The sequence below is a fragment of the Salvelinus sp. IW2-2015 genome, linkage group LG31, assembly GCF_002910315.2.
Source record: "Salvelinus sp. IW2-2015 linkage group LG31, ASM291031v2, whole genome shotgun sequence".
Lineage (NCBI taxonomy): Eukaryota > Metazoa > Chordata > Actinopteri > Salmoniformes > Salmonidae > Salvelinus > Salvelinus sp. IW2-2015.
Window position 1 is genome coordinate 398,660 of NC_036870.1, and position 22,646 is coordinate 421,305.

A 22,646-nucleotide genomic window follows, 5' to 3' on the forward strand; every position below is an offset into this window, starting at 1 on the left:
CGTTTTACAATGCAATCTGGRATCCTTGGGACGTCCCTAACCTAAACCCCAACGCTAACCTTAAAGGTAGCTATTACTGTAACCTTACCATTAACATTTCAACTTCAATGGGGCAGGACGTCCCAAGGGTCCCGGATAGCAAGGACCATGGGGGTGGGTATCAATCATAGGGCAAGGTATCAAGTGGCTCCTGCAACTTATACTTAGTCTACTCTACTGTCTATACATTGAATGAAACATATATATATATTGTTCACAGCATTTTAAGTGTTCATAATTATTTATCTGTTTTGATATATTCTCTTTTTTGGGGTTAAAATTGGGTTAAAATTTGGGTTTGAATTTTTCAGAAAAGCTGTGCCACCTGGTACCTATGTCACGCAATGCTGCTATGTAGCTTTTTTCATAGGCTACTGTGTATAAATCATAAAACTGCATAAGAATGTCATATATAGGCCTATTCATGACTGAGTCTGTTTTTCGCTGAGGATTATAGGCCCAGGTCAGCCTGGTCTCATAGACTAGATGTAACATAGTAAACGCCAATCTGAGACACTAAAATGAGTATGATATAAAATCAAATCAAATCAAATGTTATTTGTCACATGCGCCACATTTCACCTTACAGTGAAACCTTACACCTTACAGTGCAGTTTTAGGAAAAATACAAAAAAAAAAGAAAATAAATAAAAGTAGCAAATAATGAAAAAGCAGCAGCAAAATAACAAAAGCGAGGCCATGTAATTGAGGTAATAATGTACATGTAGGTAGAGATATTAAAGTGACTTATGCATAGATAATAACAGAGAGTTGCAGCAGCGTAAAAGGGGGGTCTGGGTAGCCCCCTTTTACATTGCTGGGGGAGTGGTAATGCAAATAAGTCAGAAGGTTACATTAGGGTTGATGGGTGGTAACATATTGTACAAATTGCAATTTGTAACATATCATACAAATTGTAAATAATAACACATCATACAAAATGGATGATGGACATCCACAAATTAAAACATACCATACTATGTAACTGTAGTGTCCTGGATTTACATTTACTATGTTTTGTCTACCCCTGAGTCCAGGTTGCCCTAGTGAAGACAACACTGCAAAACAAGGTTGTTGAGAAGGATGAAGTAGTATAGCCAATCTTTTGGTCCAAGCTATAAACATCATGGACAATTTTTTTTTTTTTAAATGGTTCCCCATCTTGCATCCATGACACAGGCAGCCAGGATAGTAGACCACTCTAGAAAAAATCACCTCCCACTGTAGGCTAGTCTGTGTTCCTGCTATGTTACCCCACCCCTCTTTCCCACCCTCTCAACTTCTGGCCACAGTCAGTGGGCTACATTGTAAGAATAGACAGCCACAAGATTTGACACTCTGGGAATGGGATCACTAATAAGAACCAAGAAAAACTTTCGATTCTTTCGAGTTTTCCCACTCCAAAGACTTCTCTTCATTCAAAGGGAATAACTCTACATGCAGCTAAATGGAAGAGGGATAATACCTGACTTAAAGAAAATCACAAATGGGATAAAAGTAGGAAGAAATCTTCCAATATAGGCTACAGCAGGTTTTTATTTTGTTATAAGCTATCACATGTAGGCTATTTGTTATTTATTTCATGTTGGTTTTATCTTGTGGCCTTTATTAGAAAACGAAATTTAACATGCCTATTAAGTTAGCCTAATCAATGTTTCATCGGATTATCAAATGAAAAAAATCATATTCTATTTAATTTGGAATTTCTTATAGCCTATAATTAGACAATTTGACTATGATAACAATATCCGCTTTTTTTCAAAGTAAAAGATAAGCCAGTGAAGGCTTTAGACTACATGCAGAACATCTCAAAAAACAGCCTTGTGTTGAAGCAACGGAAGTCTTTTGTGTCAGAAAGCCTACTCTGATTTCTAAATGTGCGTCTTTGGGGCTGGCACAGTGCATGGCGCATAAAGGTGTTGGACCAAAGAGAGTATTAGCTTTATACAGAAACCATGGCAAAGTGGTTCAAAGAATTCCCCATCAATTTGAAGAACGGTACTGATAGGATCCGCTCAGCTTCAGAATCAGGTTCCCAATCCAGGGGTAAACTTGGACTGGTAGCTGGCATTGGCACCAAAGTAACCAGCTCCAAAGTGAGTTCGAGCAAAAACTCGGGAATGGATAGTAGTGGCGGTGGTGGAGGCGTTGGTGCTCTACTGTCTGGAAGAAATAGAAAAAATTCTGCCATCGAACTGGGAAGGAATGGCACACGTTCGATAAAGGATGGAAACGTTTGGGATAGCCTTATAGGTAAAAGTCGCAAAAATTCCAAAGCAGAAACGCCAGTGTTTGATGAGCACCAGCCACTGAAAAGTTCCAGTTCTGCGAATGCCTACATCAGTCGTCTGATTAAAGTCGATAAGAAGGACAAGAGCCCAAACTTCAACAGCAGCCCAGTGGTACTCGATACAGAGAAATCACAGCCACTGTGCAAAACAGAGACGGTAAGAAAGGTTGAAGCACTTTAGAAATTGTAGACTATTTYTAGTTTCAACTGGATGTGATGCTGGACTCAGGGGTAGACCTAACATTGTAAATGTAAATCTGTCTCCCTACATTTAGTATGATATGTTACGTTTCGTATGGTATGTACAATGCCTTCAGAAAGTATTCCCCCTTTACCTTTTCCACATTTTGTTGTGTTACAGCCTGAATTGAAAATGGACTAAATTGAGCTTTTGTGTCACTGAGCAACACACAATACGTCATAGTGTCGAAGTGGAATTTAGTTTGTAGAACATTTAAGAAATTAATACAAAATGAAAAAACTGAAATGTCTTGAGTCTATAAGTATTCAACCCCTTTGTTATGGCAAGCCTAACTAAGTTCAGGAGTAAAAATGTGCTTCACAAATCGCATAATAAGTTGCATGAACTTATTCCGGGTTCAATAATAGTGGATAACATGATTTTTGAATAACTGCCCCATCTCTGTACTCCACACATACAACAATCTGTAAGGTCTGTCAAATCATCAAATCAAATCAAAGTTTATTTGTCACATGCATCGAATACAACAGGTGTAGACCTTACAGTGAAATGCTTACTTACAAGCCCTTAGCCCTTAACAAACAATGCAGGTTTAAGAAAAATAAGTCTTAAGAAGTATTTACTAAAATAAACKGAATAAATATAAAAAATAAATAAAAATAATGAAGAGCAACAATAAAATAACAGTAGCGAGACTATATACAGTGGGTACCGGTCAATGTGCTGGGGCACAGTTTAGTTGAGGTAATTGAGGTAATATATACATRTAGGTAGAGGTAAAGTGACTATGCATAGATAATAAACAGAGTAGCAGCAGGGTAAAAATGGGGGTGGGGGGATGTCAATGAAAATAGTTCGGGTAGCTATTTGATTAGCTGTTCAGGAGTCTTATGGCTTGGGGGTTGAAGCCTTTTCGACCTAGACTTGGCACTAGGCGTGCGGTAGCAGAAAGAACAGTCTATGACCAGGGTGGCTGGAGCCTTTGGCAATTTTTAGGGCCTTCCTCTGACACTGCCTGGTACAGAGATCCTGGATGGCAGGAAGCTTGGCCCCAGTGATGTACTGGGCCGTACTCACTACCTGTATGCACTATCCACTAGTGCCTTGCGGTCGGAGGCGAGCAGTTGCCATACCAGGTGGTGATGCAGCCAGTCAGGATGCTCTTGATGKTGCAGATGTAGAACGTTTTGAGGATCTGAGGACCCATGCCAAATATTTTCAGTCTCCTGAGGGGGAATAGGCATTGTCGTGCCCTCTTCACGACTGTCTTGGTGTGACAGTCTTTCACAATTCCTGACATTTATTCACAGCAAAAATTCCCTCTCTTAGGTCAGTTAGGATCACCACTTTATTTTAAGAATGTTAAATGTCAGAATAATAGTAGAGAGAATGATTTACTTCAGCTTTTATTTGATCCGATTCACATGTCCCAGTGGGCCAGAAGTTTACATACACTCAATTAGTATTTGGTAGCATTGCCTTTAAATTGTTTAACTCGGCTCAAACGTTTCGGGTAGCCTTCCACAAGCTTCCCACAATAATTGGGTGAATTCCTGGCCCATTCCTCCTGACAGAGCTGGTGTAACTGAGTCAGGTTTTAGGCCTCCTTGCGCGCACACGCTTTTTCAGTTCTGCCACAAGTTTTCTATATGATTGAGGTCAGGGCTTTGTGATGGCCACTCCAATACCTTGATTTTGTTGTTCCTTAAGCCATTTTGCCACAACTTTGGAAGTATGCTTGGGGTCATTGTCCATTTGGAAGACCCATTTGCGACCAAGCTTTAACTTCCTGACTGATGTCTAGAGTTGTTGCTTCAATTATCCACATAATATTCCTACCTCATGATGCCATCTATTTTGTGAAGTGCACCAGTCCCTCTTGCAGCAAAGCACCACCACAACATGATGCTGCCACCCCCGTGCTTCACGGTTGGGATGGTGTTCTTCGGCTTGCAAGCATTCCCCTTTTTCCTCCAAACATAATGATGTTCATTATGGCCAAACAGTTCTATTTTTGTTTCATCAGACTAGAGGACATTCTCCAAAAAGTATGATCTTTGTCCCCATGTGCAGTTACAAACCGTAGTTTGGCTTTTTTATGGCGTTTTGGAGCAGTGGTTCTTCCTTGCTGAGCGGCCTTCAGGTTATGTCGATATAGGACTCGTTTTACTGTGGATATAGATACTTTTGTACCTGTTTCCTCCAGCATCTTCACAAGGTCCTTTGCTGTTGTTCTGGGATTGATTTGCACTTTTCGTAACCCAAGCAAGTTCATCTCTAGGAGACAGAACGCATCTCCTTCCTGAGCGGTATCGCTGGTCCATGCTGTTTATACTTGCGTACTATTGTTTGTACAGATGAACGTGGTACCTTCAGGTGTTTTGAAATTGCTCCCAAGGATGAACCGGGCTTGTGGAGGTCTACAATGTTTTCTGAGGTCTTGGCTGATTTCTTTTGATTTTCCCACGATGTCAAGCAGAGAGGCACTGAGTTTGAAGGTAGGCCTTGAAATAAATCAACAGGTACACCTCCAATTGACTCAAATGATGTCAATTACCCTATTAAACTTCTAAAGCCATGACATAATTTTTTAATTTTCCAAGCTGTTTAAAGGCACAGTCAACTTAGTGTATGTTAAACTTCTGACCCACTGGAATTGTGATCCAGTGAATTAAGTGAAATAATCTGTCTGTAAAAATTGTTGGAAAAATTACTTGTGTCATGCACAAAGTAGATGTTCGAACCGACATGAAAAAGCTACTTTGTTAACAAGAAATTTGTTTGGACGGGTTGAAAAAAACGAGTTTTAATGACTCCAACCTAAGTGTATGTAAACTTCCGACTTCAACCGTAGGTAGGAATAAAGTATAAATATATCAATGATGTCGCTCTTCCTGCTKGTGATTCTCCGATCCACCTCTACGCATACGACACCATTCTGTTTACTTCTGGCCCTTCTTTGGACACTGTGTTAACAAACCTCCAGACGAGCGTCAATGCCATACAACACTCCTTCCATGGCCTCCAACTGCTCTTAAATGCTTGTAAAACCCAATGCATGCTCTTCAACCGATCGCTGCCCACACCCGCCCACCCGACAAGCATCACTACTCTGGACGGTTCTGACTTAGAATATGTGGACAACTGCATATACCTAGGTGTCTGGTTAGACTGCAAACTCTCCTTCCAGACTCACATTGTGCATCTCCAATCCAAAATTAAATCTAGAATCGGCTTCCTATTTCGCAACAAASCSTCCTTCACTCATCCTGCCGAACATACCCTCGTAAAACTGACTATCCGACCGATCCTTGACTTTGGCGATGTCATTTACWAAATAGCCTCCAACACTCTCCTCAGCAAAGATGTAGCCTATCACAGTGCCATCCGTTTTGTCACCAAAACCCCATATACTACACACCACTGCGACCTGTATGCTCTCGTTGGCTGGCYCTYGCTTCATACTCGTTGCCAAACCCACTGGCTCCAGGTCATCTAAAAGTCTTTGCTTGGTAAAGCCCCGCCTTATCTCAGCTCACTGGTCACCATAGCAACACCCGCCCATAGCACRCGCTCCAGCAGGTATATTTCACTGGTCATCCCCAAAGCCAACTCCTCCTTTGGCCGCCTTTCCTTCCATTTCTTTGCTGCCAATGACTTGAACGAATTGCAAAAATCACTGAAGCTGGAGACTTATATCTCCCTTTCTAACTTTTAGCATCAGCTGTCAGAGCAGCTTACCGATCACTGCACCTGTACACAACCCATCTGTAAGTAGCCCACCCAACTACCTCATTCAAATAAATTGTTATTTATTTTTTCTCTCTTTGCACCCCAGTATCTCTACTTGCACATCATCATCTTCACATCTATCACTCCAGGGTTAATGCTATATTGTAATTATTTCACCACTATGGCCTATTTATTGCCTTACCTCTCTAATCTTACTACATTTRCACACACTGTACATAGATTTTTCTATCGTGTTAGTGACTGTATGTTTGTTTATTCCATGTGTAACTCTGTGTTGTTTTTGTCGCACTGCTTTGCTTTATCTTGGCCAGGTCGCAGTTGTACATGAGAACTTGTTCTCAACTGGCCTACCTGGTTAAATAAAGGTGAAAAAAAAAAAAAAGGGAATAGGCAACAGGATATATAGTAAACAGTAACAGCAGCGTATGTGATGAGTCAAAAGGGTCAATGCAGATAGTCCCGGTAGCTCTTTTAACTAACTATTTAGTAGTCTTATTGCTTGGGGGTTGAAGCTGTTCAGGGTCCTGTTGGTTCTAAACTTGGTGCGTTAGCAAAGMGAACAGTCTATGACTTGGGTGGCTGGAGTCTGACCATTTTTAGGGCCTTCTTCTGACACCGCCTGGTATAGAGGTCCTGGATTCCAGGGAGCTCGGCCCCAGTGTGATGCTAATGATAAATTCTAATAATGCATTTGATAATTAGTCTTTATTTGTTTGTTTGTTTAGCTTGCAATACGTTTTATTTTGGGGGTATAGGCCTATGTAGCAGTAATTGTATGAGGGCCGGGGTGTATAATGACTACAAATTCAAAGTATAAACTTGAACTTCATTTGGATAACTATCAATGAATGAATGAAGCATAACTATTATATTATATTAACAGCCATGAGTATTATACGCCATAGTAGGCTGCAACACAAATCCTACTCAAAAATAACATGTGGTGTCATTAATACTGTTGACACTGAAAAGCAAAGGAACAGTCGAAGCTGTGAAAGTTGATATCATTGTTTCAGTTTTCCTCCCTCCCCTTTGTCTCTGAATCTCATTGTATCCACTCCTCCTTGTCTGCCTCTCTTTCCCTTCCTTTCCATCTCCCTCTAARTTMAATTCAATTCAAAGGGCTTTATTGGCATGGGAAACATATGTGTACAAGTGAAATAGATAATAAACAAAAGTGAAATAAACCATACAAAATGAACAGTAAACATTACACTCACAAAAGTTCCAATGGAATAAAGACATTTCATATTTTCACCCCTATTGAAAGTTATCCCTCCAATCCCCTCTGTTCCTGGCTCACCCCTCCACCTCCACCTCATCCTTCTCTTTTCTCTCTTTCAAGCCCCAGGTGAAGGCTATCATGTTGTAAAAAGCATTGTGTGCTAATCCAGGTCCCCTCTGGCTAGGCTTTGAAAATAAAAAAGCGAGTGAAAACGATGTAGAGAAAAAAATATATAAAAGAGGGAGGAGAAATAGAGAGTTTTATGTTTTGAGGGGTAAATCCCTTCCCTGACTCCTGAGTGCCCCAGTCGCTGGGGTTGTCAATCTGCCTGTCTTTGTTTGGCTTTGAAAGGGGAATCTCTCAGGGGCCTCAGAGGAAGCTACAGTTTTGCAGCATTTCCATTATAAGACTTTATCCCGGTGTTTGGCATAAAGACACAGACTTTTGTGTTTCCACCTATGAGGCCTGGCCCCCCAAAAAGYATACATGGCCCTAAAAAGACCTAACCTGACATGGGGCTGAGTAACTCAGGGTGTGATAAATTGTAGCCTATATATAATTTCGCTTATCCTACGCACCATATTGTGGTCAGGTCACAGGAAGTGCTAAAGCATGTGTGTGTGTGAGCAAGAGAGAGACAGAGATTGTGTCTGTGTGTGTTGTTGGAGTTGTCCCTAAAAGTGCTAAAGCAATCACCAGTTGAATCAGATTTGGCATACTCTGTGCTATTAGATCCTGGTAGAAGGATGGATGGACGCATTGGGGCCTACAGATGTAGGATCTTAATTTGATCAGTCTTTTGTTGATGAGAATTTTCCAGGCACAGCAGGAAATGCACACTTGTAGTGTATTCAAGTTTTAAAAAGTTTGTAATTTCCACTTTAACATTTCAGACTTGATTTGCCCTAACGTAAAATGTTTAATTTCCCTACAAAAAATGTCCATGAATTATGATCCACATAATTATTCACMTTTCCTGTTGTTACAGGAATATTTTCCTGCTGTAGAAAACTGTCTCAATTTAATATCCTACATCTGTATCAGTCATTGACTCAGTCATCATGCTTGCAAGGCAACATGACTAGAGATTACTTGATCTTGTTCACCAGCCGGCTCRCTATATATATATATATGTTTTTAAATAACCTTTATTTAACTATAAAAGTCAGTTAAGAACATATTCTGATTTACAATGACAGCCTACACCGGCCAAACCCAGACGATGCTGGGCCAATTGTGCGCCGCCCTATGGGACTCCCAATTACAGCAGGATATGATACAGCCTGGATTCAAACCAGGGACTGTAGTGACGCCTCTTGCACTGAGATRCAGTCCCTTAGACCGCTGCGCCACATGGGAGCCCAGGTTAGAGATGACAGAACAAGAACACTTATTACAGCAAAACGACCCCCTGTACAGACACTGACCTGGTATCTAGTATCAGGCAGTGAGAAACTTGAAAGGCCTTGGCACTAATAAAAAGACAGAGCAGAGCAGTCAAGTGTGAATGAATTCCTTTTGCAATGGTGGAATTTAACAGATACTGTAGGTGGTGTTGTTAGGATAATGGTTCTGGGACAAAGAAGATGCTGTCACGTTCRTCATAAGGAGTAGACCAAGATGCAGTGTGGTATGTTTCCATCCTTTTAATATGGAATAGAAAACGTCAAACAACAACACGAACAAACRAACCGCTATAATAATGCTGACAGGCAACTAAACATAGACAAGATCCCACAAAGCACAATGGGAAAATGGCTACCTAAATATGATCCCCAATCAGAGACAACGATAAACAGCTGCCTCTGATTGGGAACCATACTAGGCCAACATAGAAATATAATTCACCTAGATAACCCACCCTTAAATCACACCCCTACCTAACCAACATAGAGAATAAAAGCTTTCTATGGTCAGGGCGTGACAGATGCAACAATGATACCGCTGTACTCTCTTTGAACATTGACAATAGATGGGCCTGATTGGGTACTGCTTTGTATCACTGATGATATATGTATGTTTGATCTCTTTGGGAAGCAGGGCAATTTAGATAATATATAAGATAATGTCASCAAAAACCCCTTGATGTCTCTTTGTTGTTATCTCACCTCTTCCTTTCCCTCTAGTGAATCATACTTCTACTCTGTGGGCACAGATTAAGACTAGTCTTGGACTGTAAAGCATGCTCAATGGATAATCTCAATTGAAATAGTTTTGAAATCTAGGACTAGCCTTAATATGTGTCTGGGAAACCAGAGTCTTTGAGTAGTTTTCATGCGTATTCATTTTGCTGTGCTCCTTTGCTTCAGGTCATCATTCTTGAGGACTATGCAGATCCCTTTGACGCCCACAAGACTCGGGAGCAGAGGGATGCGGAGAGAGAGGGGGAAAATGATGGATACATGGAGCCTTACGATGCACAGCAGATGATCACAGGTGACACATACTATTCAGTATTTTAGCCTACTAAAATTTGGATAACAAGCATTGATTTTGGATCAGGTCCCATCTTTGAGGATGAGGGATTGGCCTTTGGTAATCTGATCTGATATCAGTGGCCAGGAAAGAGCAGAGTTTGTGGCTGTTTTTTTWATTGTTGTTCGTATGCATATTTTTWGTTTTAGTTCTATGTGTGTTGGTTTGTGCAGGCATGTGTGCGCCAGGCCTCATTGGCTGTATTCTATGTATGTGTGTCTTTCATGGGTGAATGATTAGACTGCCATTTTTAGTATAGCCAGAAAAGAGCGATTAGAAATGTTGAAGAACGTGAACTCAATCGCCTAGCACTGGAGGTTGCTATGGCAACTGTGTTGTGCTAGGACAATGGGTGAAGTTTCCTGTCTCTGCTTCCTTTTTCCTGTCTCTGTTTCCTTGTACTTTTCTCCTGAAAGGAAGTTTGCCCTCAGTGACTACTCCCCCTCCGCTCTCCTCAGACAGAGCCCCTGCAAGGCCCCCTATATGCGCAGGCTCTGACCATTTTTCAAAACATCCAGGAAGACAACTGGTCAGTCGACCAATCACTTGCTCTCTTGACCTCCTTTGATTCTGTCGCTTCATTGTTTTACCCAAAATGGTACAATACACTGCTGTGACACTGAAAATGGCCTGTTACTAGGGTGACCAGACGTCCCCGTTTTCCGGGGACAGTCACCGTTTTCCGGGGACAGTCCCCGTTTTTGGTGGCCTGTCCCCGGCTGGAGCTGTCCCCGGAAATGTCCCCGTTTTTAACTGTGCGTTAAAAACAGACTGCAAAGTGAAATAATATTTTACGTGGCAAGAAAGACCGGGCAGCAGAGCCTACCGGTTTACGTCTCAATCGGTTGGGCTTGTTTTGTCCAGCAGAGGGGGCTGCTCGCTATATCAGCTTCATTCACTCTTCTTCGACTAACWACTTGCTCGCGCTAGTTTTAGAAAAAACTGCTGTGGAAAACTTTGCTAGAAGCTAGCAAGTGTCAAGTGAATCTATAACATCACCACAAAAGTMTTTTCAAGCCAGGTAAGTTACAATTGTTTGAGATACTAGCTAATGATGTTATAATGTCACAATTTATTATATAGATAGATGATCTGCTTTATAAGGTTTTAAATAGSTTATGCTAGCTAACATTAGCTATGTCGACTAAGTTAACGTTATCTAGCTAGGTTAGCTAGCTACTTTCATGGTAACGTAAACTCACGTAAACTCGTACATCGCCTTGGTCCATACTTATTTTAGCACCCCCAAAACGTAATACTTCCAGATCAACTGTAATGTCAATACCATTGTAATGCACAATTTCTCCTCTTTCCAACAAAATCAATTACATGACCTAAACACTGCCTGTTTCTGCATAATTCAAGCAGGCAATGAGCCCCGTCGGGTCTTTTTTTTAAATGGCGGGTGGGGAAGCGAATCTAATGCGTTATAGTGAGAAGGACAGATGTCCTGTGGGAAAATTGCTTTTTTCACTCGATCTGTCCAACTTATCACCTTATCGCCTCTAAAATTTAAATAAAACACTATAAAGAGTTTATATAATGTGTCATTACATACCTATTTGAAGGTTTGTGTCGAATTTGAATCGGGTTTTTAGGGCGGTGCTAAAGTGATCTTGAGAATGATGATCACATGCAATGATGACGAAAAAAATGACTAGGTATCCCCCACTTACCCCCGGCACTGTCCATTTCTTGTTTTTAAACGATGAGAGAAGTGCTACACCTGGTGGAGAGAGATTGTAAGACAGAAATAGTTGCTTTATGCGTGCTGTACGTTATGACATGACACGTCAAGATGTAACGGAGGGTCAGTTTTTTCAACTTTTCTCCAATACTATAGAGCCATTACCATGTCGATCAACGCTTGAATAGAAACCTAGTTCACACCCCCGATTTTGAAGTCAACATTAGTTGACAGTCCCATTAGTTTTCTTTGTAGCCTCGTTTGAATGTCGCGGTTACGCACATTTGTACAGAATGGGGTGAGTTTACGTTAGCTAGGTTAAAAAACGTTCACATGTAAACATGCAGTGGACGGGCTATTTTGAAAATATGATTATATTAAATTAATGCATAATTCTGAGAATATTTATTTGTAGATTACAATTTTAATGGTTTGGCATTATAAGTAGTGTGAAAATACATTTAGAAATTTTCATGGATAACATTAGCATAATGTTTTCTGTTAGAGAGTGGAGAGGAGGAAGACTGGAAAGGAAGAAGAGTGAAAGAGAGAGAGGAGGAAACGTAAAGATACAATTGCCAATTTATTATTACAAACAATGTTTTTGAGATAAAATACAAAAATGAGGCAAGCAATGCGAATCTGTTAACCAAAGTATTTTATCTAATAGTGTACTATTTATTATTAAAGATTAGAGAGGAAGGAGAAGGAAAAATTAGGGGAGTAAAAAGAGTGAAGCGAGGAGAGTGTGGAAGAGTGAGGTGGAAAGAAAGAAAGAAAGAGCAGGAAGACGAGTGAAGAAAAGAGGAGAAAGATTGGAGGAGAAGAAAAAGTTAAGAGAGTGAAGAAGAGCAGACAGGAGGTACAATGGCTCTTTCCAAGAAACGGAAATGCCATTTTAATGACAACATGATGAGAGAATTTCCATTTATACGCTCAGGTCAAGACGATAGAATGGTTAACTGCACCCTTTGTAATTCCTCTTTTTCAATTGGSAGTGGGGGAAGAACGGCAGTGGTAGAACATCAACAGACGAAAAAGCATAAAGCCTCTCTGGTTGCCCGTGTTGGTATGCCCTCTGTCACCACATTCTTCAAGTGCCGACAGAGATGGCCGCCTCGCTTCGCGTTCCTAGGAAACTATGCAGTATTCTGTTTTTTTAYGTGTTATTTATTACATTGGTACCCCAGGTAATCTTAGGTTTTATTACATACAGTCGGGAGGAACTACTGGATATAAGAGCAACGCCAACTCACCATCATTACGACCAGGAATATGACTTTCCCGAAGCGGATCCTGTGTTTTGCCCACCACCCGGGACAATGGATCGGATCCCAGCCGGCGAACCAATACAACGACGCTGTAAAAGGGGCAGACGAAGCGGTCTTCTGGTCAGGCTCCGGAGACGGGCACATCGTGCACCGCTTCCGAGCATACTACTCTCCAATGTCCAGTCTCTTGACAACAAGGTTGATGAAATCCGAGCAAGGGTAGCATTCCAGAGAGTCATCAGAGACTGTAACGTTCTTTGCTTCACGGAAACATGRCTCACTCGAGACACGCTATCGGAGTCGGTACAGCCAGCTGGTTTCTTCACGCATCGCGCCGACAGAAACAAACATCTTTCTGGTAAGAAGAAGGGCGGGGGTGTATGCCTTATGATTAACGAGACGTGGTGTGATCATAACAACATACAGGAACTCAAGTCCTTCTGTTCACCTGACTTAGAATTCTTCACAATCAAATATCGACCGCATTATCTACAGGAGAATTCTCTTCGATTATAATCAAGCCGCAATATTCCCCCAAGCATCATCGATGGCCCTGAACGAACTTAATGTGACTGTATGAAACTGGAAACCACATATCCTGAGGCTGCATCATTGTAGCTGGGGATTTTAACAAGTCATCTGAAAATTCTATCAGCATATCGATTGGCTACCTGGGCTGGTAAAACCCTGGATCATGTGTTATTCTAACAATTCCAGCTTTCGGAACACTGACCAGACTCCATTTTGTTGCTTCCAGCCTATAGACAGAAACTAAAACAGGAAAGCTCCCGCTCTCAGGTCTGTTCACGCTGGTCGACAATCTGAGTCACGCTTCAAGATTGCTTCGATCACGTGGATTGGGATATGTTCCGCATTGCGTCAAACAACAACATTGACGAATACGCTGATCGGTGAGCGAGTTCATTAGCAAGTGCATTTGGCGATGTCGACCCCCACAGACTATTAAACATTCCCAACAAGAAACCGTGATTGATGGCAGCTTTCGCGCGAAACGACTGCTTTAACCAGGGCAAGGTGACGGAAACATGACCGAATACAAACAGTGTAGCTATTCCCTCCGCAAGGCAATCAAACAAGCTAAGCGTCAGTATAGAGACAAAGTAGAGTCGCAATCAACGGCTCAGACACAGAGGTATGTGGCAGGGTCTACAGTCAAATCACGGATTACAAAAAGAAACCAGCCCTGTCGCGGACCAGGATGTCTTGCTCCCAGACGACTAAAACACTTTTCTCGCTTTGAGGACATACAGTGCCACTGACAGGCCCGCTACCAAAACCTGCGGACCTCCTTCACTGCAGCCGACGTGAGTAAAACATTTAAACTTGTTAACCTCGCAAGGCTGCAGGCCAGACTGCCGTCCCAGCCGCGTCCTCAGAGCATGCGAGCAGCTGCTGGTGTGTTTACGGACATATTCAATCAATCTTACCAGTCTGCTGTTCCCACATGTTTCAAGAAGAACACATTGTTTCCTGTTCCCAAAGAAGCTAAGGTAAGAGACTAAACGACTACGCCCTTTGCACTCACTTCGTCATCATGAAGTGCTTTGAGAGACTAGTCAAGGACCATATACTCCACCCCTGACACCTTAGACCCACTCCAATACCTATGTGAGAATGCTGTTACCGACTACAGTCAGCATTTAACACCATAGTACCCTCCAAACTCATCATAAGCTCGAGACCCTGGGTCTCGACCCGCCTGTGCAACTGGGTACGGACTTCCTGACGGGCCGCCCCCAGGGTGGTGAGGGTAGGTACAAACATCTCCACCGCTGATCCTCAACACGGGGCCCAAAGGTGCGTTCTGCCTCTGTAGTCCCTGTTCACCCACGATGCGTGGCCATGCACGCTCCAACTCAATCATCAAGTTTGCGGACGACACTACAGTGGTAGCTTGATTACAACAACGACAGACGGCTACAGGAGGAGGTGAGGGCCCTCGGAGTGTGGTGTCAGGAAAATAACCTCACACAATGTCACAAAACAAAGGAGATGATCGTGGATTCAGGAAACAGCAGAGGGAGCACCCCCCTATCCACATCGACGGGACAGTAGTGGAGAGGGTAGAAAGTTTTAAGTTCCTCGGCGTACACATCACGGACAAACTGAATTGGTCCACCCACACAGCAGCAAGAAATAGRTTCACTGTTCCAACCATCAAGGCCATGCTTCACGGAGAAGCTGGCCAAAGACAGAGCAATCCTGAAGAAGATACATTCTTCTGAGAAATATACAGATTAGGTTGGTATAAGTATACAATGTAGGTACGAACCTCATCATCGTCTTATTTCTTTATTATGTTGTTAACTATTTCACATATACTATTGCCTGTTTTTTTCAATTTTGCTCATGTTCTCTTCTGCTCTTATTCTACCCAGACKACCAGGACCACTGAATGGCTGTTCAGATTGGACAGTTCTGTCTTGTCTGTAGTGTTTCTGTAATATAGTTGTTTTCTCTGTCTATCACAGTGTGCCTGTTAGACTAAATACACGAAACTGGAATTGTCCCCCTTTTTTATTTCATAGATAATAACATTGAATGATATATTGACCGCCGAACTGGAAATGTCCCCGGTTTTAATTTCAGAAATCGGGTCACCTTATGTTACACACGAATCATCAAGGCTTTACCAATGTATATCTTACTACCTGGCTAAGTTGGGAAAGCCYGTTTATAGTGCCCTGGGGAATATGGCTGACCGCAGATAACACCATTTTAGTAGTGTGTCACACTTAAGTACATTCTCATATTGAAGTGGTGCAGGAACAGATGTGACCAGTGCATTGTGACATACAGTATTAAACAGTGGTTTAAGTATTTTGTGACAGTCCAAGCTCAGCACATAATGTTTTGGCATTGACAACATACAACAGCTGACATCACTCATCAGCTGCATGCTATGTCAAGTGRATAACTCAATTGCTCAACTGTTCAAAGCCCATTTACGCTTATTATATTATTATTTATTACATTTTATAAACACATGTTTTCTCTAAACACATCATGCTTTCTCTATTCCTCATTGTTGCACTGCCCATAATTGGTAGTTCTGTTCTAGGATCAGTTAACCAACATTTATCAGATACTGATATGGATGTGTGAGGCAAAATACTGGCCTAGGATCAGATGTCTGGGAATGGTAACTCTAGCTGTTGCCTGAATTGTTGGGTTGGACACACCGTGACGACGAACAGCTAAAAGCTGGGTGCCGGYGAACGGTGGCTCCTTGTTACTGATTCAACATGTAGAATAATCTGAAAATGAACAGAAAATGGCGGCCAATACTCTAGTCAGAGGCACTCTGGTGTGTTTCCTCTCTAACAAGAGTCGCTGCTTTTTTTTAAACAGAGATCAGACGGAGGGGTTCCAAGGACATGCTGAAGATGTGTGTCCTGCTGGAGGGGGTTGAGGGGGAGGTGGAGGAGGGGCGACCCGTGCCCCCCCAGATCTACGACATGACCTATGAGGGTGGTGTGGAGGGTGACGGAGGGAGCGCGAAGACCCCGGTCACCAGGCCAGAGTTAGATCCCCGGCTCCCTGCTGAGAACCAGCTGCCCTGGGAGTGGAAGAAGGAACAGACTGTCAAGGCTCTGCCTGGTACTATAGTTGAGACAAGACCTACTGCACAATCATACACAATTCTAGCACACTACCACTGGCTATGCAGCTATGCAACCCCTATCACAACAATCTGCTGATGCAATGATGCATCTATTAAGTGGCTGACCCCTCAAGCTCTAAAGTCTATAATGTAATTAGACATTCTAAACCAGTACACCAGATCAATATCAATATACAGTATTTGCTACACAGAAGTTGACCACCCCTTTTACATATTTTCTCCCTCTGCTCTGACTCCTMCTCGTCCCCAGCCCAGTTTGACAGCCCTGAGCACCCCACCCCAACCAAAGAGGACCCCCCCGCCCTCACCCTCACACGGCAGCCCCAACAGCAGCCCCAACAGCAGCAGCAGCAGCATCTGCGACAAAAGAGCTGGAGCCAGAAGATCCTGAAGTCCTCTCCTACTTTCTTGCCCTCCCTCTCCTCCCCGCCCAGCATCAGCCCTGAGGCAGAGGTGTGCCGGGTGGACCCCACCCTGCCCCTGGAGAAACAGAGGTGAGGATGGGAGACAAGGGAGACAGGGTTTATAGGTCAACGGCAGGGACAGATGCAATAGATTGTTGCTTTAAAAAAAACTTMTCTTCAGTTTTTTTCTGCAGCACATAACAATACATTTGATATGTAGATATGTACCTGTCACTCTTTCCATGTACCGGTAGGGGAGAGTGGGGTAAGTTGAGTCATTTTTACATTCAGCATCACCATGTCAAGGGAAATATAGTGCTTTTTCTAACAAAGGTATCTACATATATTTCAGAATGTTGTGTATCTCTAGAAATAATCAGAATTCATGTGAACATAACAGTTTTGAAAACATATCTTACCCCAGGTATGGGGTAAGTTGAGCATAGGGAAAGGGTAGGTTGAGYTGACTTGGGGTTGTTGTCCTTGTGCCTCTGCTACTCTATCATAGSCTCTCTTTCGGCAGATGTTTWTTTTCTTCTTTGTCACTGTGTCTCTTCAGTGTCATTCAGTCAATTTCTTTCATCCCTTGCTACTGCTCAAATGGACTTCTTCCCTTCTCTCACTTCCTTGGCTGCTCTGGACCCCTGCTTGTTTTATGTTTGTGTATACACAGGGCATAATGATGTCTGCTCTGTAACAATACATATTTTGAGTTCATATGCCTGACACATTGCAAAAATACTATGCATATTATGCATAAACTGGACAAAATGTAATCACCCATTGGCTCAACTTAACATTTTGACTATATTAGCCCACACAGCTACAAGGATGCACTTGAATGCTATTTTTAGGACCTCATATTGTAACTTATAGAGACCCCAAGTGATGTATAAAACAATCTACTTTGGTTTAAATACAAGCATCATGAAACCTATAACACTAATTAATTTGACTTTGTGAAAATCCGTATTTTTTTGGACCTAACTTGCTTACCAATTTTTTTGTATGTGTTTTTTCTGTCACAAATTACATGAAATKATGATCTCTTCCTAAATMTTTGGTCACATGATTCATTTAGTGTTGGGTTTCCTAGGAACAAGTGGTGGCACATCCAGGGGAGAACGACGGCCCCCTCTGATTGAAGCCACGGAAGTTCAAGGCCAACTGCGGTACTGCAGGCATTGTTGGCAGAAAACAGGACTCCCCAAATATAGTGAATAGAAAAATGGCAATCTTTGAGTAAATATTTTTTTTTACGAAGACAATCACGGTACCAATAATTTATTCGAATACAGCAGATGTATGTAATTGAACAGACTATTTAAAATTGCACACAGAAGAAGTTATAAGGATAATTTAGTTGGTAATGTCAGCCTGCAGTTCCCCGGTCGGCCTTCAACTTGAGAGACTCAATTAGAAGACGCAGCACTGAGATAGCCTGCAACGGCACTTCCTGGAGTAGGTCAAACTGTGCACGTTATCTTTCCATGAGACGCCATCTTTAACCGACTTCATTTGGCTTCAATACGCTATAGTCTTCACATAGGAATGAATGGTGTCACGTGACCGATGGCTTTGTCCATTCATATATACAGTCAACGAACCCTTTAGCTCAACCTACCCCACTCTCCCCTATACCTTGCAGTTATACCTTGGTTTGAATCCAGGCTGTATCACAACCGGCCGTGATTGGGAGTCCCATAGGGCGGCATCCGGGTTTAGCCGGGGTAGGCCGTCATTGTAAATAAGAATTTGTTCTTAACTGACTTGCCTAGTTCAATAAAAGTTCAATATAAAAATCCTCCTCTCATTTCTGACCCCTGTGCCTTCCGTTCCCTCTGTCCTTCGGTTGCTCTAGCTGGTACCATGGCTGTGTAACACGCCAGGAGGCAGAGTCTCAGCTCCAGTCCTGCAAAGAGGCCAGTTTCCTGGTGAGGAACAGTGAATCAGGAACCAGCAAATACTCCATTGCGTTAAAGTGAGTATACTAGTCACTAGTACATCTGTTTATTCTCTTMAGAGCTGATACCATACATAATATGTCCAAAAATAATTGCAGTTGATGCATTGGATCCCTTAATGCTAATTTAAGGCTACATATTATGAATTGTGTGGAATAGCGAGCCAGGGTTTGAATTTTTTTTACTCACTCTCTCTCAGGACAAGCCAGGGCTGTGTTCACATCATTGTTGCCCAGACAAAGGAGAATGGCTACACGCTGGACCAGAGTAGCTGTGTGTTTCCCAGCATTCCAGAGGTGGTGCACCAATACGGCACTCAGCGGCTGCCTTTCAATGGGGCCGAGCACATGGCCCTGCTGTACCCCGTGCCACGCCTTTACTGACTCCACCCCCACCACACTCAGGTGTACCTCAACAACCCCATGCCTCTGCATGAAATCATCCTCAACGAACTCCAATCTAATGCTGGCCCCCAACAGCCTCAATACATATATCTCTTTATCTATTATCATTCACTCTTCAGTCCCTCTCTCTTTAATGTTATTTAATCCATATCAAAACTATTTTTTTCAGTCTTATTTTCTCCTGGATCAACAGAAGACAGCAAGCTCAGAGACCTGGGTATTGCTCTTGCTGTACAATCATTCCCTCACCTTTCATATGCAGCTAATGCAAAACACCCAGGCTTCTGTTTTGCATGTGAAACTTGGGAGAAACTCAACCCATGCCTTGATTGTACAAACGGGGCAGAAATGAATGATCAAATGAGTCAGAGCCCTGCCAGTTAGAAATTCTGACTAAATTCTACTCTCAATTCAAAGATGTGTAGAGAATACAGTATCATTAATCATAGTTTTGGTTTAAGCTGCAAAGGGATAAAGCTAGTGCTTTGTTCGAACGAAAAACAGTAAAGTGACTCTCTCACCCTCTGGTGGATGTGCTGGCTCACTGCACCAACTGTACACAACCCTGTGGAGAACAACAACTACTGTACCTGACAAAGACTACTATAGGGAAAGGGTAATACCTAGTCAGTTGTACAACTGAATGCATTCAACTGAAATGTGTCTTCTGTATTTAACCCAACCCCTCTGAATCAAAGAGGTGCTGGGGGCTACCTTAATCGACATCCACATCATCGGTGCCCGGGGAACAGTGGGTTAGCTGCCTTGCTCAGGGGCAGAACGACAGATTTTTACCTTGTCAGCTCGGGGATTCGATCCAGCAACATTTCGGTTACTGGCCCAACGCTATCCAACACTGTACAAAGACTACTTCACGTCTACGCTCACAGCAAACATTTAACTTATGTTCTTAGCCTTCTTTTTTATATAAAGGAGAGATGTCCTCCCATCACCCAATTTTCCTCATCTTATCTACTGTACAGTGAACAGTGACAGTTGTGTGACTATCTGTACCACCTGCATTGTGAACCATTGAGTGATTCACCCTAATGTAATGTGCCATGGGTTAGGCTAGCGTCACCCTACGGGATTGAATATCCCTTGATAATCATTAATAGAATTGTTGATTGAGCACTCATATGACTGGTTCGATTTTTGTGGTCTGTCACTGTAAAACCCTGACCATGGCCAACTTGCCTAAAGTCAGTGACTGTAAAACTGAGCATCAACAACTAGTTAAGATGTTGTTGGAAAGCTGATGGAGTTGTTCCATGTGTTAACTACTGCCTGAAACAAACCAAGAAACAAAATACTTGATTTAGATGCACAGCGCTGTGGAATATGACTGGAAATGTGTCAACAGACCCCATGGTAATTTCCAATGTAAATTGGTGAGATATTTGGTGGAGGAAAAAAAAATCTGACATTTGATCTGTGCCTTACCTTCCCTGTCACATTGCACCACCTGGTGCTAACAAATGGACCAACAAAATAAAAAGTGGCAATGCATGTTTGCTTTGATTTGATACTACGTTGTCTCGCTCACCTGCCGGCTCTTTCTACAATTCGAGCCTGGGGACGAGGTTAGATACCATGTAACCCTAGATAWTGACTTGTGTGTGTACTCGTTATGAAAAGATATGCTAATACCATTGTCAATCCTACTTTGTCTTTTGGTGTAAAACAAGAATGAGTTGCTGATGTGGCTGATTTAAATAAAATGTCCTTAGTTGGTCCATGGTCGTTTACCTATATCCTGTGGACATTTGTAGTCTCTCTTTTATTATTATTCAAGTGGAGCATACACGTAGGAATCTCAAATGATTATTATACACTTGGTTAAATAGCCAATTGTCTAGTTGCTATTATTGACAGCTCTGATCGACATGTTCAATTGGCAWGGCTGGTGTGACGTTCCCCTGTGGGGTTATATAGGTTCCTCCCAACTTGTCCTACTCAAGGCTCTGATGAAGGCGAACTCCACCGAAACGTATGCCTGTTTGTTTGTCCCGTTAATAAATCAATCAGATCTTTATTTCCCTGCATAGTCATCTGTTGAAGTGTCCTGGGGTAAGGAATGTTTTTTTGGATTGAGTGGTCTGTGTTTTGGGATTTTACTGCCTTAAAAGCGGATCATACGTGAAGAAAGTCATATTGTATGGGATCAAGATGTTGTGATGGTAGTGCATGCGGCCATATGGAGGCGTGCTATGGGATGATCAAGGTCAGTACAGGCAACTCTATACACATCTGTGAATCCAAATGCCCTCAGTTCATTAGTGACTAAAGTTTTGTCTGTAAAYGTTTCAAAGATCCTAGGCATATTGTAATATAATCTGCTTCATTTAAAGAATACAGCTATTTAGACGTTGTCCACTTACTATATTTCCCACACCAATTCCCTGTAGGCTTTTGTATACCCTTGCCCCATCACTGCTGCTGTCTATGTCGCTGAAAAATGTATAACTTTGTCAGTATCGGGTGTGCTGCAGAGTGCATTCAATTGGTCAGCTTTCAAGCAGCTTCTATTGCCGTATTTAAATGTGTAGTTCAGAGTGTAAAGGGAAAGAGTCTGGGGATAGATTGGGTGTAGCGTGGACTCAGCAGAGTGAGGATCGGGTGTAGGGTTAGGCCTGGGACAAACCGTTAAGGTAGAGGTTAAGAGCAGGGGCACCCAGGCCACTTTGCGTGCAATTGAGGTAAATGCATCACAAAGAAATGCATAAGTGTAACATCATTACACCCAGTGGTATCAGGGATACTTAACGAGAAGGAAGGAAGAACACCATCCCTCTCTCTGTCCTTGACTGTCTGTTTCTCCCCCTCTCCTTTATCACTCCATCACTGTGATATCTGAGTCTGATAATCTATCAACAGAATCACCTTGTCTTATTGAGAGGGCATTCCATATGTGTTGGTCCTGAGTCAGGTTGACATGAACATTGAGATGGTTAGAGTTTCAAGTCCACTTGTGAATGCAAGTCCTGGGACCTAAGGTTGGGTATACTATTCCTGAAAGAAACACAGACTAAGCACAATGTTTTTGTACCTCAGTTGTCTGGTACCTCAATTGTCTGCATTCTTATAATACATGCCATTTAGCAGACGCTTTGATCCAAAGCAACTTACAGTTATGCGTGCATCCATTTTTTTTTTACATATGGGTGGTCCCAGGAATCAAACCCACTATCCTGTCGTTGCAAGAGCCATGCTCTACCAACTGAACTACAGAGGAACACTTCTTAGAAAATCCTACATCTAGCTAGTTAGTTCAGGTTAACTTAAT

The 22,646-nt window shown here is 42.3% G+C and overlaps 1 protein-coding gene across 1 annotated transcript; it reads left to right on the top strand.

Annotated features, from left to right (window-relative positions):
* Positions 1–1,345: 1,345 nt before the first annotated feature.
* she (Src homology 2 domain containing E) lies at positions 1,346–21,121 on the top strand. The gene is made up of 6 exons (XM_023975647.2): positions 1,346–2,486; positions 9,819–9,945; positions 16,315–16,563; positions 16,839–17,082; positions 18,854–18,973; positions 19,156–21,121. The coding sequence occupies exons 1-6, from the start codon at positions 1,995–1,997 to the stop codon at positions 19,337–19,339; spliced, it is 1,416 nt and encodes a 471-aa protein (XP_023831415.1). The 5' UTR covers positions 1,346–1,994; the 3' UTR covers positions 19,340–21,121.
* Positions 21,122–22,646: the final 1,525 nt, after the last annotated feature.

Bases quoted from the DNA above. Each gene is read 5' to 3' on its own strand.
- she (XM_023975647.2), top strand. From the start codon at position 1,995: ATGGCAAAGTGGTTCAAAGAATTCCCCATCAATTTGAAGAACGGTACT. The intron at 17,083-18,853 runs GTGAGGATGGGA...CGGTTGCTCTAG, and splicing joins CTGCCCCTGGAGAAACAGAG to CTGGTACCATGGCTGTGTAA. The intron at 18,974-19,155 runs GTGAGTATACTA...ACTCTCTCTCAG, and splicing joins AAATACTCCATTGCGTTAAA to GACAAGCCAGGGCTGTGTTC.